At 44.4% G+C, this 19,242-nt stretch overlaps 1 protein-coding gene across 5 annotated transcripts in view; it reads left to right on the top strand.

The window, feature by feature from the left end:
* The first annotated feature begins 3,197 nt into the window (after positions 1–3,197).
* The window catches only part of CCAR1 (cell division cycle and apoptosis regulator 1), a 74,216-nt gene continuing 58,171 nt past the window's right edge, over positions 3,198–19,242 (top strand). For 2 of the 5 annotated variants that reach the window (XM_007963252.3, XM_007963249.3), the window contains exons 1-2: positions 3,284–3,371; positions 4,524–4,645. In XM_007963252.3, the coding sequence (XP_007961443.2) occupies positions 4,573–4,645 (73 nt within the window). In that variant the 5' untranslated portion in view covers positions 3,284–3,371; positions 4,524–4,572. The other 3 variants (XM_007963248.3, XM_007963251.3, XM_007963250.3) reach the window with 3 other exon arrangements.

The following is a 19,242-nucleotide window of genomic DNA, read 5'->3' as shown; positions in this document are numbered from 1 at the left end:
TTTTAGTAGAGACAGAGTTTCACCATGTTGGCCAGGCTGGTCTTGAACTCCTGACCTCAGGTGATCCGCCTGCCTCGGCCTCCCAAAGTGCTGGGATTACAGGTATCAGCCACTGCGCCCGGCCAAGACTAGAATCTGATAATCACGAGGATGTTCTACAGTTTTCCATTAAAACTATACTGTCTCTAAAATCACCCTTATTTTTATTAAAGATGATCAAAGGCTGACTTGTTTGCAAAGTAAGTCTAATCATTAAACTTGGCCTCATTATTTATGTAAGTATAGCAAGAATAGTGATTGATTTTGATCTTAGGCTTTTTATTTTTATTTATTTTTTGAGACAGAGTCTCACTCTGTTACCCAGGCTGAAGTGCAATCGCGTGATCTCGGCTCACTGCAACCTCTGCCTCCCAGGTTCAAGCGATTCCCTTGCCTCAGCCTCCCAAGTAGCTGGGATTACATGCGCCCACTACCATACCCAGCTAATTTTTTGTATTTTTTAGTAGAGATGGAGTTTTGCCACGTACGCCAGGCTAGTCTCGAACTCCTGACTTTAGATGATATGCCCACCTTGGCTTTCCAAAGTGCTGGGATTACAGGCATGAACCACTGCCCCTGGCCAGAATCTTAAGAATCTGAGAATCTTAGGACAGCTTTCTTCGGTTCCACAATTCTTCCATCCTCCTTGTGTGACCTTGTATTCATGTTGTATCCACTGTCTCCACAGTGGCATACATGACAAACTGAAAGCTCCTGGACTGCTTGGTGTTTGGATCTCTCATTACTACACAATCTGAGGGCTCCCCATTGTTTAAAATGGCTCCTCAGGCTCTCTCATCAGTTCCCCCCCCTTCCCCTCCCCTCTTTCCTCTCCCCTCCCCTCCCCCTTTTCTTAGAGGTAGTCTTGCTCTGTCGCCCAGGCTGGAGTGCAAGCGTGAGATCTTGGCTCACTGCAACCTCCGCCTCTTGGGTTCAACGATTCTCCTGCCTCAGCCTCTAGAGTAGCTGGGATTACCGGTCATGCCATCACGCCCAGCTAATTTCATCAGTTGTTTCAAAGCCCAGTTCTCTGCTGAAGAGCTTCCATAGGTGTTCAGCGTCACAATGACAATGAAAGGAGAGACTTTAATTTTAATTTTTAAAAATAGAGACAGGGGTCTTGCTATGTTGCCTAGGCTGGTCTTGAACTTTCGGCTTCGAAGCAATCCTCCCATGTTAACCTCTCAAAGTGTTGGGATTACAGGTGTGAGCCACTGTGCCTGTCCAGAAGAGAGACTTTCAGGATTCTTCCTCAGTGGGTTCATAGGGAAAGGAATAAACGAAGTAACATATCTCTCAAATGGGACGTTTAAAAGCCCTTTGGCCGGGAGCAGTGGCTCACGCCTGTAATCCCAGCACTTTGGGAGGCCGAGGTGGGCGGATCACGAGGTCAGGAGATCGAGACCATCCTGGCTAACACGGTGAAACCCTGTCTCTACTAAAAATACAAAAAATTAGCCAGGCGTGGTGGCGGGCACCTATAGTCCTAGCTACTTGGGAGGCCGAGGCAGGAGAATGGCGTGAACCCGGGAGGCGGAGCCTGCAGTGAGCCAAGATCACACCGCTGCACTCCAGCCTGGGCACAGAGTGAGCCTCTGTCTCAAAAAAATAAAGAAATAAAGAACGCGCAATGTTAACCATAAAATGGAATGAGTTTTGATACATGCCACAACATGCATGAACCCTAAAATCAATGTGCTAAAACAAAGAAAATCAACACATAAAAGGCCACATATTGTATGATCCTCTTTATAGGAAATGTCTAGGACAGTATAGACAGAAATGTTAGTGGTTGCCTGAGACTGCTAAGAGCAGGGATTAGGGGGCTATTGGTTAACAGGTATGGGTTTCTTTTTCGGGTGATGTAAAGGTTCTTGAAGTAGTGGTAGGGATGGTGGCACAACCTTCTGACTATACTAAAAGCCACTGAATTGTACTTTTTTTTTTGAGACGGAGTTTCGCTTTTGTTGCCCAGGCTGGAGTGCAGTGGCGTGATCTCAGCTCACTGCAACCTCCGCCTCTTGGATTCAAGCAATTCTCTTGCCTCAGCCCCCTGAGTAGCTGGGATTACAAGCATGTGCCACCACACCTGGCTAATTTTTGTATTTTTAGTAGAGGTGGGGTTTCACCATGTTGCCCAGGTTGGTCTTGAACTCCTGACCTCAGGTGATCCACCTGCCTCGGTCTCCCAAAGTGCTGGGATTACAGGCATGAGCCACCGCGCCCGGCCTCAATTGTACTTTAAGATATTTTAAATAGTGAATTGTATGTTAAGTAAATTTTATCTCAATTTTTAAGATGAGTTAAAAATGTCACAGGGTATAACTAGTTCAACCATTGTGGAAGACAGTGTGGTGATTCCTCAAGGATGCATAACTAGAAATACCATTTGACCCAGCCATCCCATTACTGGGCATATACCCAAAGGTTTATAAATCATGCTGCTATAAAGACACACCTACACATAGGTTTATAGCGGTACTATTCACAATAGCAAAGACTTGGAACCAACCCAAATGTCCATCAGTGATAGACTGGATTAAGAAAATGTGGCACATATACACCATGGAATACTATGCAGCCATAAAAAAAGATGAGTTCGTGTCCTTTGCAGGGACATGGATGAAGCTAGAAACCATCATTCTGAGTAAACTATCTCAAGGGCAGAAAACCAAACACCGCATGTTCTCACTCATAGGTGGGAACTGAACGAGAACACTGGGACACAGGGGGTAACATCACACAACCCCCGTGATCTCGGGGTGGAGGGAGGGGGGATAGCATTAAGAGATATACCTAATGTAAATGACGACGGGTGCAGCACACCAACATGGTACATGTATACATATGTAACAAACCAGGACGTTGCTCACATGTACCCTAGAACTTAAAGTATAATTTAAAAAAAAAAAAATGTTACAGGGTATATCCTTTCTCCCAAATAATGGAACGAGGTTAAAAAAAAAAAAAAAGGAAAACATAAAATGGCGCAGGCCTGATTCGGATCACGTGACCGCCATTTCTTTCCTTCCCACCCAGAGGAAAGCCCTTCCTTCAGAACAAGCGCAAGACATATAGCCCGGCGGCTCATTGTTAAGCGAGGCCAAGGCAACCCTTAGGCGCGCTCTATTTCTCCCTCCGTAGCGAAAGGGCCAGGCGTATTGAGCCGTCAGGGGAGCGCGCACGCAGAACGTCAGCCAGTAAGCGCCGTTCCTCCGGGAGATGTGGAGGAGGGGAGCGGCGTGGAGGAAGAGGGGGAAGTTGGCGCATGCGCCTAAGGCTGACGGGTTTGAAATGGCTTCGATGTTAGCCGGGACCCGACTCAGGTGAAGGTCTGGCCGCGCGGTTGGAGCGGTGGGCGGCGAAGCCGGGGGTCTTAACATTCTGTCGGATCTGTGGACGGGCCAGGAGCGATCTTTTGGGTAGCTCGGCGGCCCTGGGCGGCGACGGTGGGGCTCTTGTGGGACTGGGACGGGAGGGACGCGGTCCCTTTTGTGCGGGTCGGAGCAGGCCCGGCGCGGCCAGCCCCTCCCCCACCACTCGGCACCTCAGGTGCCCCCAGCGCCCCTCAGCCTCGGCCTGGCGACTCCTCCGTCCGCCGCCCATTGCTCCCGAGTCGCTGCAGTTGTACCCTCCTGGCCTCTCGGCCCGGGACATCGTGGCGGCTCCCGGCGGCGTGGGTCTTGGGGAATAGAAGCTTTATCCGTGCGTGGTAAACGAGCCCAGGGATCTCGAGTGTCGTGGGGCGGTGGGTTCCGCCTTCCGTCGCCGGTGGCCGGCACGGAGCTGGGACTGGAGGAAGATGGACGGCCGGGCTCCGGCCCTTGAGGGTCGCGGGGGCCGAGGATGGGGTGCGCGGGTAGAGAATCTTCGCCTTTTCTGGTTTGTCTTGGGGGGAGGGGTTTTCCCAGTGGTTCTTTAAGGGACATCCATTATCTCAACGGCTTTTTCCCTCGAGATCGGGGATGGAAAAGAAGCCTCCCAAGTTCCTTCTCTACTCTGAAAAGTAGAGATGTTCGTTATTTAAATGATATCCTTAAATACCTGTGATGGGGGTCTTGTCCCAATATCCGTTATTGGTTTTAACATTACCGTGGCCTCACTCCCCAATTCATTGCCAGAAGAAACACGTAGGCTGTATTTCCTGTAAATATAAAAGTTGTGAACTTTTTGTTAACAATTGGGTAGATACAGCAGATGGTCTTCCGTTTAAATGTGACAATTTGTAGTCCCAGAAAGGAGTGCTTTTTGTGAGTCTCCCCCTAATGTTATCTTGTAAAATAGGGCACTCCTGGTGATCCACTTGATGTAAAATGTTTTTGCTGCATATTGGATGTTCATTTGCCCTTTTTCTACTTAGAGTTATTTCTACTGAAATCTGCGAAGACGTCCTTGACACATTAAACATTTCTTTCTATTATAATATCCTTTTGTGATATCTGTAACTTGGTTGGACTCTAAAATGTGGATCCTTTTCTTGATAGATCGATGCTATAGAAGACAAACAAGGGAAGGTTTTTTTCCTTTTGCATCATGGCTCAGTTTGGAGGACAGAAGAATCCGCCATGGGCTACTCAGTTTACAGCCACTGCGGTATCACAGCCAGGTCAGGCTTCTAAATACATGTACTGTAAATGTTTGTGGGAAACTTGTTAAAACTAGGTGAATTAGGGCCGGGGGTGGTGGCTCCCGCTTGTTATCCTAGCACTTTGGAAAGCCGAGGAGGTGGATAACGAGGTCAGGAGTTCGAGACCAGCCTGGCCAACATAGTGAAACCCTGTCTCTACTAAAAATACTGAAATTAGCCGGGCCTGGTGGCACGCCCCCAAAATCCTAGCTACTCAGGAGGCTGAGGCAGGAGAATCCCTTGAACCTGGGAGGCGGAGGTTGCAGTTAGCCGAGATCGTGCCACTGCACTCCAGCCTGGGTGAGAGAGCAATACTCCATCTCAAAAAAACAACGTCTCAAAAAAACAAAACAACATGAATTAGGCTGTTCTGATATTCTGATACTGTAAAGTATTTGCAAATTGTGAATTCATTAACTTTCTCTGAAGTTCCTTTTTAAAATCCATAGATAACTAACAAAAAAGCTGTTTTACATAGCAGTTTGGACAGTTTTGTAGTTTTTTAATACCTTAGATTAACTTTTAATTGATTTAATTGTGTTAGAGGTTAGCCACTCATTCGCATATACTGTATTTGGCATGTTAAGTTGTCAGTATTCATGAGTTATATTTAAAAGTAAATGTAGGCTGGGCAGAATGGCTCATGCCTGTAATCCCAGCACTTTGGGAGGCTGAGGTGGGCGGATCACTTGAGGTCAGGAGTTCAAGACCAGCCTGACCAACATGGAGAAACCCTGTCTCTACTAAAAATACAAAACTGGCTGGGTGTGGTGATGCATGCCTGTAATCACAGCTACTTGGGAGGCTGGGGCAGGAGAATCGCTTGAACCTGGGAGGTGGAGGGTTGCGGTGAGCCGAGATCGGCCACTGCACTCCAGCCTGGGTAACAAGAGCAAAACTCAATCTCAAAAAAACCAAAATGTATTTAGGCTAGGTGAGGTGTCTCATGCCTGTAATCTCAGCATTTGGGAGGCCAAGGTGAGCGGATCACCTGAGGTCAGGAGTTTGGAGACCAGCCTGGCTGACATGGTGAAATCCTGTGTCTACTTAAAAAATACAAAAGTTAGCTTGGCATGTTGGTGCATGCCTGTAATCCCAGCTACGCGTGAGGCTGCAGCAGGAGAATCACTTGAACCAGGGAGGCAGAGGTTGAGTGAGCTGATATTGCAACGCTACACTCCAGAGTGGGTGATAAAGGGAGACTCTCCAAAAAAATTGAGATGGAGACCTTGCCTTGTTGCCCAGGTGAGTCTTGAACTTTTGGGCTCAAGCGATCCTCTCATCTTAGCCTCCTAAAGTGCTGGGCTTACAGGTGTGAACCACCAGGACTAGCCAGTTTTTTGAATTTAAAGTTGAAAAACTGGGCCGGGCGCGGTGGCTCAAGCCTGTAATCCCAGCACTTTGGGAGGCCGAGACGGGCGGATCATGAGGTCAGGAGATCGAGACCATCCTGGCTAACACAGTGAAACCCCGTCTCTACTAAAAAATACAGAAAAAAAGCCGGGCGATGTGGCGGGCGCCTGTAGTCCCAGCTACTCGGGAGGCTGAGGCAGGAGAATGGCGTGAACCCGGGAGGCGGAGTTTGCAGTGAACTGAAATCCGGCCACTGCACTCCAGCCCGGGTGACAGAGCGAGACTCCGTCTCAAAAAAAAAAAAAAAATAAAAAAAAATAAAGTTGAAAAACTACCTAGTGGTATGTACCTGTGGTTCTAGCTATTCAGGGAGGTTGAGGTAGAAGGATTGCTTGAGCCAGGGAGGTCAAGGTTGCAGTGAGCCATGATGGTGCCATTGTACTCCGGTCTGAGTGAGACCTGGTCTCAAAAAAGGTAAAGAAAAAGAAAGAAAACCAACTCTAAAGAATTTAGTTGGCCGGGCCTGGTGGCTCATGCCTGTAATCCTAGCACTTTGGGAGGCCGAGGCGGGTGGACCACCAGGTCAGGAGATCGAGACCATCCTGGCTGACACGGTGAAACCCGTCTCTACTAAAAAAAACACAAAAAATTAGCTGGGCGTGGTAGCGGGTGCCTGTAGTCCCAGCTACTCGGGAGGCTGAGGCAGGAGAATGGCATGAACCTGGGAGGCGGAGCCTGCAGTGAGCCGAGATCGTGCCACTGCACTCCAGGCTGGGTGAGACAGTGAGATTCCATCTCAAAAAAAAAAAGAATTTAGTTACTAGACAAAGGAAAAAGATAGTTGTACAAGCTGCTGAGCACAGTGACTCACGCCTTGTCACCTGAGGTCGTGAGTTCAAGGCCAGCCTGACCAACATGGAGAAACCCCATCTCTACTAAAAATACAAAATTAGCTTGGCATGGTGGCACATGTCTGCAGTCCCAATTATTCGGGAGGCTGAAGCAGGAAAATCGCTTGAACCCGGTGGAGGTTGCGTTGAGCTCAGATTGCACCATTGCACTCTAGCCTGGGCAACAAGAGAGAAACTCCATCTCAAAAAAAAAAAAGGTAGTTGTAAAAGCAGTAAAAGAACATTTACGTTTTCAAAATAAAATCAACAAGGCCTGGTGCAGTGACTCATTGTAATCCCAGCACTTTGGGAGGTGCAGGTGGGCATAGCACTGAGGTCAGGAATTCGAGACCAGCTTGACCAACACAGTGAAACCTCCTCTCTACTAAAAATACAAAAGTTAGATGGGCATGGTAGAGGTTGCAGTGAGCCAAGATGGCGCCACTGTACTCAAGCCTGAGCAACAGAGCAAGACTCCAGCTCAAAAAATAAAAATAAAAATAAAGTCAACCAAATGTCATTTTCAAGGTAAATGGAAAATGTTATTGAAACTTTAAATAAATTTCTTCCCAAACTTTTTAGGAAGAATTTTTTTTTGGTTATTTTTTGACTTATTTATTAAATCTTGAAAGCTTTAACTCCTGTAGCTTCAGATTTTTTTACTTGAATTAAGCCAGTTGTGTTTAGGGATTTCAAATAAGTTTCCCAAGAATTTTACAGAATGAGATTTTGATTGCCTTTTAATTTGAATATATTTTTATTTTTGTTATATCTCCTACTTATTCTTTGCTGTGTTTTACTTGCTTACTGTTTTTTAATTCGAGGTCGGTTTTGGAGACACTGTGATCTTCTGACTTCAGTATTCTAAAATATGGTGGAAATGATTAGTTATCTTGGTGACCTTTCTCCTTAAAGACGTGGAGGCCTGGCACAGTGGCTCATGTATGTAATCCCAGCACTTTGGGAGGCTGAGGCAGGAGAATCAGTTGCATCTAGGAGTTCAAGACCAGCTTGGGCAATATAACGAAACACCATCTGCAAAAACTCAAAAATTAGCCAGGTGTGGTAGAGCACGCCTGTAGTCCCAGCAATTGGGGAGGCTGAGGCATGAAGATTGCTTTAACCTTGGGAAGTCTAGGTTACAGCGAGTTGTGATAGTTCTACCATGTTCCAGCATGGGTGACAAGAGTGAGACCCTGTCCTAAAAAAAAAAAAAAAAGAAATGGGTACTTCAGGGTTTTGTTTTATTTATTTATTTTTTTTGAGACGAAGTCTCAGCTGTTGCCCAGGCTGGAGTGCAGTGGTGTGATCTCAGCTTACCCCAACCTCCACCTCCTGGTTTCATGCGATTCTCCTGTCTCAATCTCCCAAGTAGCTGGGATTACAGGCATGTGCCACTATGCCCCACTAATTTTGTATTTTTAGTATAGACAGGATTTCTCCATTTTGGTCAGGCTGGTCTCGAATTCCCAACCTCAGGTGATCCGCCTGTCTTGGCCTCCCAAACTGCCGGGATTACAGACGTGAGCCACCGCACCTGCCCTGGGGTTTGATTTTAATGAATCCTGATTCGGGAGATTGAAGGTCAACAGTTATATCTGCATGTAAATGAAATTTATATGAAATTATTATGGATATATTTAATTCAGATCCAAGTATTTCAATTTTTTTTTTTTTCACTATAATGATGGGGTTTCAGTAATTTGCTCAGGCTAATCTCGAACTGGACTCAAGTATCCTCTTGCCACGGCTGGCCCAAGTATTTTTTTTCTGTGTTAAATAATGGGAAAACAGGAATTGACTTAATTTTGAGGATAACAGGAATTATTAGTAACTACTATGTCCAGAAGCAAGTACTGTGTACTCATACTTTGGCAAATTAAGCATGTTTTAGCTGGCTTTTACTGCATATAATTTGTTTTACATTCATATGTGTATTATGCCAATAAAATAGCTATTATAGTAAAATTATATTGTCTGTAGTTGTTAACATTTGTATTATTACTATTTGAATGTATGTTATAGTCTTTTTTTTTTAAGATAAAGGAGACATTGAAGGTTTATAAAACTTGTCAAAGGCAAAGTCAGTAGTAAATATAGGTGTCTCCTTTCCATATTTAGCAGTAGATATTCCAAACATAAATGATGAGAGGCTAAGGTGAGAGGATCACCTGAGTCTAGGGAGGCTGACTCTGCAGTGAGCCTTGATCATGCCCTTGCACTCCAGTCTGGGCAACAGAGTGATAACTGTGTTTCAAAAAAAAAAAGGCAGCTATTGAAATATGCCAGCTATATTAGTATTCTGTTGTTTTGTTGTTGTTGTTTGGTTGGTTGGTTTCTTTGAGACAGCATCTTGTCTGCCAGGCCGGAGTATAGTAGTGTGGTGTGATCATGGCTCCCTACAGCCTCAACCTCCTGGACCCAAGTAATCTTCCTGCCTCAACCTCCCAAGTAGCCGAGACTATAGGCACATGCCACTATGCCTGACTCATTTTTTGTTTATTGAGACAGGGTCTCCCTGTGTTGCCCAGGCTGAACTGGACTCAAGTGATCCTCTCACCTTGACCTATTGGGATTGCAGGCGTGAGCCACCACACCCAGCTTGCACTTTATACTTAGATAACTGCATCAATAGTTATCTCTTGCTTACAGCTTTCATGCCAAATTATCAGGCCCCTTCTTGCCGCCGTTCTTTTTTTTTTTTTTCTGTTTGTTTTTGAGACAGAGTCTCCCTCTGTCTCCCAGGCTGGAGTGCAGTGGCGCCATCTCTGCTCACTTCAAGCTCCACCTCCCAGGTTCATGCCATTCTCCTGCCTCAGCCTCCTGAGTAGCTGGGACTATAGGCACCCGCCACTATGCCTGGCTAATTTTTGTATTTTTAGTAGAGATGGAGTTTCACCATGTTAGCCAGATGGTCTCGATCTCCTGATCTCGTGATCCTCCCACCTCGGCCTCCCAAAGTGCTGGGATTACAGGCGTGAGCCACTGCGCCTGGCTCTTGACATTCTTAAACCTTTGTATCCTAATCCACAGTGCTTACCCACAGATCCTCACTTCCCTAAGGAAGCTTTTCTCTTCCCATCTCTGGCTTGATGGTGATACTCTATCTTTAGTATTATTTTAAATTCTAACTGCTTGCTTTTATTTGTTTTTCTCTCTTAGTTACTATATATGATACTTCTTATTTTTCCTCCAGCTCCAGTGTATCCATCAGATGTGACGTTCCTAAAACATAATTTCTGTCAAAATCACAGAATTTTGGCTGGGCATGGTGGCTCATGCCTGTAATCCCAGCACTTTGGGAGGCCAACGCAGGCAGATCACAAGGTCAGGAGTCTGAGACCAGCTTGGCCAACATGATGAAACCCCGTCTCTACTAAAAATACAAAAATTAGCCGGACATAGTGGCAGGCGCGTGTAATCCCAGCTATTCGGGAGGCTGAGGCAGGAGAATCACTTGAACCTAGAGGCGGAGGCTGCAGTGAGCCCACATTGCGCCATTGCACTCCAGTCTGGGCGATGAGCAAGACTCCCTCTCAAAAAAAAAAGAAATCACAGAATTTTTTTCAAAGCTGGATCAGACCTAAACTAGATTTTTTTCCTTTTTTTGAGTTAGAGTCTCACTCTCTCACCCAGGCTGGAGTGCAGTGGCACGATCTGGGCTCACTTCAATCTTTGCCTCCCAAGTTCAAGTGATTCTTCTGCCTCAGCCTTTGGGATGGTAGCTGGGACTACAGGTGCATGCCACCACTCCAGCTAATTTTGTGGGTTTTATTTTTAGTAAAGATGGGGTTTTGCCATCTTTCCCAGGCTGGTCTTGAATTCCTGAGCTCAGATAATCCGCCCATTGTGGCCTCCCAAAGCTAAGCTACATTCTTTTTTTTTTTTTTATTTGAGACGAGTCTTGCTCTGTCGCCCAGACTGGAGTGCAGTGGCCAGATCTCAGCTCACTGCAAGCTCCGCCTCCCGGGTTTACGCCATTCTCCTGCCTCAGCCTCCCGAGTAGCTGGGACTACAGGCGCCCGTCACCTCGCCCGGCTAGTTTTTTGTATTTTTTAGTAGAGACGGGGTTTCACCGTGTTAGCCAGGATGGTCTTGATCTCCTGACCTTGTGATCCACCCGTCTCAGCCTCCCAAAGTGCTGGGATTACAGGCTTGAGCCACCGCACCTGGCCAACTGCATTCTGTCCCAACTTAATTCTCTAACAGATGAGGAAATTGAGGACAAGGACGGTGAAAAAAATTTGTTAGGTCTCACAGGAGGTCATAGCAGAGTCAGTGTCAGGACCTCAGAATTGTGGTTCATTTTATCTTCTATTTCTTCATTCTCACATTCATCTGCAAAAGTATCTTCAAGGAGTTTTAGAATACAGTTCAGATTCTAGGGTGGTATTCAAGGTTTTATTTTTCTGGCCCTATTTTTCATTTCTCTCACCCCTTGAAATATATTCTTAATATTTACCCTATTTTTTCATATCCTACCTGAAGTGCTGTGATACATCTTCAGTGACAGCCATTCTTGGGACTAGAACTTTTAGTTTTGAAAATTTCTGTTGTGTAAAAAGACATTGAGATAAATGGCCAGTGACTCACCAGTCAATGACCAGTCAATCAAATCTTTAGCCCTTAGATCAATTATCTTATTTTTTTGATCATGGAGTCTCGTTCTGTCTGCTCAGGCTGGAGTCTGTCTCACTCTGCCTAGGCTGGAGTTCAGTGGCATGATCTCAGCTCACACTCTAACTTCCGCCTCCAGGGTTCAGGCAATTCTCCTGCCTCAGCCTCCTGAATATCTGGGGCTACAGGCTTGCCACCATACCCGGCTGATTTTTGTATATTTAGTAGAGACAGGATTTCGCCATGTTGTCCAGGCTGCTCTCGAACTCCTGACCTCAGTTGATCCACAGGCCTTGTTCTCCCAAAATGCTGGGATTACAGGTGTGAGCCACTGTGCTCGGCCTTAGATCAATTATTGAATATAGAAGTACCTTCAGTATATTTGATGAAAAACATTTACATGTGTATCTGTATTTAAACCAGTAAAATATGGAGGTAGATTTACCAGATTCAGACCAATTCTCACCCATTTCATATATTTTTTTAAACATCCATTTCATTTTTTGATTTTTTTTTTTTTTAATCTTTTTAGCTAAGGGAAGAAGACATCCAAAAATAAACCTGGAGGGTTATTTTTGGTTGTTTTTGTTTGTTTTTTGAGACAGGGTCTCACTTTGTTGCCCAGACTGGTCTCAAATTTCTGCCTTCAAGGGATCACGTAGCCTGTGAATGGTGTCTTCAACTGCCTAAGGGGATTGACCAACAGTTATTTGAATTGTAGTAAGAAGAGGCTATTGCCAAGATCACTAGTCATCACTTCCAAACGACTTCTGAGAGCAGAAGAGCTGTCATCTGTTATAACGTTATAGAAAGTATAAGAACCTCATATAACAATAAGGCTTTTCTTTTTCCTTATAGAATAGCACTGTCCAGGCCGGACGCGGTGGCTCTCACCTGTAATCCCAGCACTTTGAGAGGCCAAGACAGGTGGATCGCCTGAGGTCAGGATTTCGAGACCCACCCAGCCAACCTGGTGAAACCCTGTCTCTACTAAAAATACAAAAATAAGCTGGGCGTGGTGGTGGGCGCCTGTAATCCCAGCTACTCGGGAGGCTGAGGCAGGAGAATCACTTGAACCCAGGAGGCAGAGGTTGCAGTGAGCAGAGATCGCACCATTGCACTCCAACTTGGGCGACGGAGCTGGACTCTGTCTCAAAAAAAAAAAAAAAAAAAAAAAAAAAGAATAGCATTGTCCAATAAGTAGAACTTTTCTTTTTTTTAAAATTTTTTTATTAGTATACTTTAAGTTCTAGGGTACATGTACACTACGTGCAGGTTTGTTACATATGTGTACATGTGCCATGTTGGTGTGCTGCACCCGTTAACTTGTCATTTACATTAGGTATATCTCCTAATGCTATCCCTCCCTCCACCCCCTCCCCACAGTAGGACCCGGTGTGTGATGCTCCCCTTCCTGTGTCCAAGTGATCTAATTGTTCAGTTCCCACCTATGAGTGAGAACATGCGGTATTTGGTTTTCTGTTCCTGTGATAGTTTGCTGAGAATGATGGTTTCCAGCTGCATCCATGTCCCTACAAAGGACACGAACTCATCCTTTTTTATGGCTGCATAGTATTCCATGGTGTATATGTGCCACATTTTCTTAATCCAGTCTGTCACTGATGGACATTTGAGTTGATTCCAAGTCTTTGCTATTGTGAATAGTGCCGCAATAAACATAAGGTAGAACTTTTCTATGGTAATGAGCATGTGCTATATCTGTATTGTATAATATGATACCCACTAACTACATGTGATTATTAAGCCCCTGAAATATACTTAGTGTGACTGAGGAACTGAAATTGTAATTTTATGTTAATTTTTATTAATTTAAATGAAGCAGCCACATGTGTTTGGTGGGTAGTAAATTGGACAATACAGTTATATAAGATCATAACACTTGTAGTACGTTATATTTGTTTATTTATTTATTTATTTTTTTGAGACAGAGTCTCGCTCTGTCGCCCAAGCTGGAGTGCAGTGGCCGGATCTCAGCTCACTGCAAGCTACGCCTCCTGGGTTTACGCCATTCTCCTGCCCCAGCCTCCCGAGTAGTTGGGACTACAGGCGCCACCACCTCGCCCAGCTAGTTTTTTGTATTTTTTAGTAGAGACGGGGTTTCACCATGTTAACCAGGATGGTCTCGATCTCCTGACCTCGTGATCCACAAGTCTCGGCCTCCCAAAGTGCTGGGATTACGGGCTTGAGCCACTGCGCCCGGCCAGTACGTTATATTTAAAATATTATTTTGTAGCCAGGCGTAGTGACTTACTCTTGTAATCCCAGCACTTTGAGAGGGTCACTTGATTCCAGGAGTTTAAGACCAATGTGGTGGCACATGCTGGTAGTCCCTCAGGAGGTTGAGTCAGGAGGATTGAGCAAAACTCTGTCTAAAAAAAAAAAATACAAAAACGTTTCTTGGGTCAGTTTGAAATTTTGAATTTTAAAGTCTTTAAAAATTTATTTTTATTCTCTTCTTCTTTTTTTTTTTGAGACGGAGTCTCCCTCTGTCGCCCAGGCTGGAGTGCAGTGGCGCGATCTCGACTCACTGCCAGCTCCGCCTCCCAGGTTCATGCCATTCTCCTGCCTCTGCCTCCCGTGTAGCTGGGACTACAGGCGCCCGCCACCGCTCCCGGCTAATTTGTTTTTGTATTTTTAGTAGAGACAGGGTTTCACGTGTTAGCCAGGATGGTCTATATCTCTTGACCTCGCGATCCACCTGTCTCAGCCTCCCAAAGTGCCGGGATTACAGGCGTGAGCCACTGCGCCTGGCCTAAAAATTTATTTTTAGAGCAGGGTCTTACTATGTTGCTTAGGCTGGATTTGAACTCTTGGGCAGAAGCAGCCCTCCTGCCTTAGGCCCCTGTGTGCACCAACATGCTCCACAAGATTTTGAATTTTATTCATTGTTTCAGAAATATGAGTCACCTTTTTTTTTTTTTTTTTTTTTTTACTGAGATGGAGTTTAGCTCTTGTCTGTCGCCCAGGCTGGAGTGCAGTGGTGCAATCTCGGCTCACTGCAACCTCTGCCTCCCGTGTTCAAGCGATTCTTCTGCCTCAGCCTCCTGAGTAGCTGGGATTACAGGCACGCGCACCACCACACCTGGCTAATTTTTGTATTTTTAGTAGAGACGGGATTTCACCATGTTGGTCAGGCTGGTCGCACACTCCTAACCCGGTGATCCACCCATGTCGGCCTCCCTAAGTGCTGGGTTTACAGGCGTGAACCGCTGCGCCCAGCTCCTCTTTTGTGTTTTAATTATACCTTGTGGTCAATAAATAATTATGTTAATAGTATATTATAACATGACTGTTTTAGTCGTATGAAACTGATTGTAGTTTTTTTAAAAATAATATATGTATACATATTTATTTATTTATTTTTTTTTGAGATGGAGTCTGGCTTTGTCGCCCAAGCTGGAGTGCAATGGCGGGATCTCAGCTCACTGCAACCTCCGTCTCCTGGGTTCAAGCGATTCTCCTGCCTCAGCCTCCCGAGTAGCTGGGGCTACAGGCACGTGCCACCATGCCCAGCTAATTTTTGTATTTTTAGTACAGACAGGGTTTCGCCATTTTGGCCAGGATAGTTTTGATCTCTTTACCTCATGATCCACCCGCCTCAGCCTCCCAAAGTGCTGGGATTACAGGTGTGAGCCCTCGCGCCTGGCCAAAAAAGAATATATTTTTATCCTTAAAGGTGGTTTCAGAAAACTTAGCCCTTACTGTTTTTAATTTAATTTTTTGAAACGGGGCCTCACTCTGTCACACAGGCTGGAGTACAGTGGTGCAATCACGGCTCACTGTAACCTTGATATCCTGGGATCAGGTGATCCACCCACGTCGGCCTCCTGGGTAGCTGGGACTACAGGTGTGTGCCACCATGTATTACCAATTTTTTAATATTTTTCCTAGAGACAGGGTTTTTTGTTGTTGCCCAGTCTGCCCTCAAATTCCTGGGCTCAAGCAGTCTGCTCACCCTGGCCTCCCAAATTGCTGGGATTACAAATATGAGCCACTGTGCCTGGCCTAAATTTTATTTAGCAGATAGCCTGTGGTCATTTAGGTCTCATTTCATTTAGTTATTTGTGATATAAATACATAGTGATAAGTATCTATTGTGATTGTGGTATGGGACCTTTGACAATCATTGAATGAGGTAAAAGTAAAGGATCAGAGTGCTTCAACATGTATAATTGGAAAAGATCTTCAAATAACATGTGTTTGGCTGTTTATGTGTGTGAGGGAGATTAAATCAGAGATTAATAACTTTGTACTTTGCAGATGACAGAATTACTTGCAGAATGTTGATTCTTTTTTTTTTTTTTTTTTTTTTTTTTTTTTTTTTTTTTTTGAGGCAGAGTCTCTCTCTGTCGCCCAGGCTGGAGTGCAGTGACCGGATCTCAGCTCACTGTAAGCTCCGCCTCCCAGGTTTACGCCATTCTCCTGCCTCAGCCTCCCGAGTAGCTGGGACTACAGGCGCCCGCCACCTCGCCCGGCTAATTTTTTTTTTGTATTTTTTAGTAGAGACGGGGTTTCACCGTGTTAGCCAGGATGGTCTCGATCTCCTGACCTCGTGATCCGCCCGTCTCGGCCTCCCAAAGTGCTGGGATTACAGGCTTGAGCCACCGCGCCCGGCCAGAATGTTGATTCTAATATTTCACATTGAGTGCCGAATGCATGTATAAAAATATTTAAGGATAGCTTCTCAAATGTCCACAAAGGGAAGCATTAATAAATATTTAATGAAATACACTTCATTGAAACTAAAGTCTCAAGTACAAGTGATTTAGAAAAGAACTGTTACATATTTATAAAAGATATAATCACATTCACAGTGATTTCACAAAATTTGAATAAGTACCTAGTGGTGTGAAGCAGCTACTCTACTGCAGTGTAAATTATCTTCCCATCAATTTTTCCTAGCAGTCAAACTCTTTATTACCCGTTAAATTGTCTTTTTGTTTTGTTTTGTTTTGTAGAGTCTTGCTCTGTCACCCAGTCTGAAGTGCAGTGGCACAATCTCGGCTTACTGCAACTTCTACCTCCTGGGTTCAAGCAAGTACCTCAGCCTCTGAAGAAGCTGGGATGACAGGCATGGGCCATCACGCCTGGCTAATTTTTGTATTTTGAGTAGAGATGGGGTTTTGCCATGTTGGTCAGGCTGGTCTCGAACTCCTGGCCTCAAGCAATTTACCCACCTTGGCCTCCCAAAGTGCTGGGATTACAGGCATGAGCCACAGTACCTAGCTGAAATTGTCTTGTTTCTAACTCATCACATGGACTGTCAGGTATAGAAAAGAGATGTGTGGGTATTGGATGTCATCTCACCTACTTGGTTCTGGACTGTGTTATGCTGCCAGAATACAGAACACCCGGAAAAATTATAAGAAAAAATAGACATTCTGTGATTTTGGCTCTGAGCACTTCTGCTGTGGCAACTGTCAATACTTCCAGGATTGTGGGAGTTGGTACCAGCAGAGTAAAACAGCAAATCTAAGGCTGTGGTTCAGGTGTATGAAAGTGATGTTATGATACTTACACTTGAATCACTGATTTTAAAATGTCAAATGCAGAACATGCCAATTTAAATTTATTAACATGCCAATTTAGATTATTAGAATTTAAAATACTTTTAAAATAATTTTAAAATAGAATTTAAATAGTTAAAGATAAATAAATAAATAATTAAATAATTAATTAAAGAATTTAAAATAATTTTTCCTAGGGTCTTGTTCCTATTTACATGATAATTTTTTTTCTATTGCCAGAACAGTTTTGTTTGTTTGTTTGTTTGAGGCAAAGTCTTGCTCTGTCACCCAGGCTGTAGTACAGTGGTGCCATCTCAGCTCACTGCAACCTCCGCCTCCCTAGTTCAGGCTGTTCACCTGCCTCAGCCTCCTGAGTAGCTGGTACTACAGCTGTGCACCACCATGCCCAGCTAGTTTTTATATTTTTAGTAGAGACGGGGTTTCACCATGTTGGCCAGGCTGGTCTCAAACTCCTGTCCTCAGGTGATCTGCCCGCCTCAGCCTCCCAGAGTGCTGGGATTACAGGTGTGAGCCACCATGCCCCGTCAGAACAGTTGTTCTTAACCTTTCTTGGGTCTATATATAATCCTTTTGAAAATCGAATGACAGCTATGCATTTATCTTCCATTTTGCATACAGTTTCAGGAAATTATCCTACCTTTTAGAACCTATGCGCTATCCAGGCATGGTGGCGTGTGACTGTAGTCCCAGTTGCTTGGGATGCTGAGGCGAGAGGATTGCTTGAACCCAGGAGTTCAAGGCTGCAGTGAGCTAAGATTGCACCACCACCTTCCAGCCTGGATAACAGTGTGACTACATCTCTGAAAAAAAAGTGATAGAACTTGTGCCCTACATTTTGATACACTATTTTTTCTGTATTCTCATTGCAGTTAACCTCATTTTGAATTAATATTGGTGTTAAGATATTCCCCAGGTCTTTCTATTTAAATTCATTTTGTTGGTCCTTATTTTATCCTTTCTCCCTACCTATGACATCTGACTTATCTTAAAAATAGTTAAAAGAGAAAATAGGCCAGGCACAGTGGCTCATACCTATAATCCCAGCACTTTGGGAGGCCAAGTTGGATGGATTGCTTGAGCTCCGAAATTCAACACCAGCCTGGGCAACATACTGGGACCCTATCTCTACAGAAAATATCAAAAATTAGCCAGGCATGGTGGAATGTACCTGTAGTCCCACCTCCTCAGGAGGCTGAGGGAGGAGGATGACCTGAGTTCGGGAGGTTGAAGCTGCAGTGAGCCAAGATTCTGCCACTGTACTCGAGCCTGTGTGACAGAGTGAGACCCTGTCTCAAAAAAATAAAAATGAAAAAATGAAAAATTTAGTGTTGTAATGATTAGCACTGTGTATTTAGGGCATTTGTAAAGTTTTCTTTTCACTGTAGATTCTTCTCTTTCTTTAAATTTTGAAATTTTGGTTTTGGCCTGAAATCCCAGCACTTTGGGAGGCACAGGCAGAAGGATCACTTGAGGCCAGGACACTTGAGACCAGCCTGGGCAATATAGCAAGACCCCATCTCTATTATAATAAGAATTTTTAAAATTTACTTATTTTTTATTTTTGTTGAGATCAAGTCCCACTTTGTCACCCAGGGTGGTGTGCAGTGGCATGATCTTGACTTACTACACCTCCCGGGTTCAAGTGATTCTCCTGCCTTAGCCTCCCGAGTAGCTGGGATGACAGGCTCACGCCATCACACCTGGCTAATTTTTGTATTTTTAGTAGAGACAAGGTTTCACCACGTTGGCCATGCTGGTCTCAAACTCCTGACCTCAGGTGATCCACCCTGCTCAGCCTCCCAAAGTGCTGGGGTCACAGGCGTGAGCCATCACGCCAAGGTTTTTTTAAAAACATTTTTAAAAATTATTGTTTTTGCAGATGATAATTTTGAATTTTTAAAGATTCTAAATATGATTCCTAGGATTTTGTTTCTTTTGTTATTTTTTGTTTTATTTTAAATGAAATTAGACTTTTTAAATAGTTGATAATAAACTTCAAACTTTGAACGAATTTTTGTGATGTTCAAGAGTAGGGTACCTTCCTTTGATCGGTTTGTTAAAGCTCTTCATTCTGTTTTTATAAAGCACAAATTGTTCTTTCTATAGAGTTAATAACTAATAGTTATAAAGCAGCATTTTTTTCAGACTGTTTTCAGATACAAGCAAG

The sequence above is a fragment of the Chlorocebus sabaeus genome, chromosome 9, assembly GCF_047675955.1.
Source record: "Chlorocebus sabaeus isolate Y175 chromosome 9, mChlSab1.0.hap1, whole genome shotgun sequence".
Classification (NCBI taxonomy): domain Eukaryota; kingdom Metazoa; phylum Chordata; class Mammalia; order Primates; family Cercopithecidae; genus Chlorocebus; species Chlorocebus sabaeus.
Note: the sequence above shows the minus strand (reverse complement) of the source record. Positions and strands in the feature narration are given on the sequence as shown.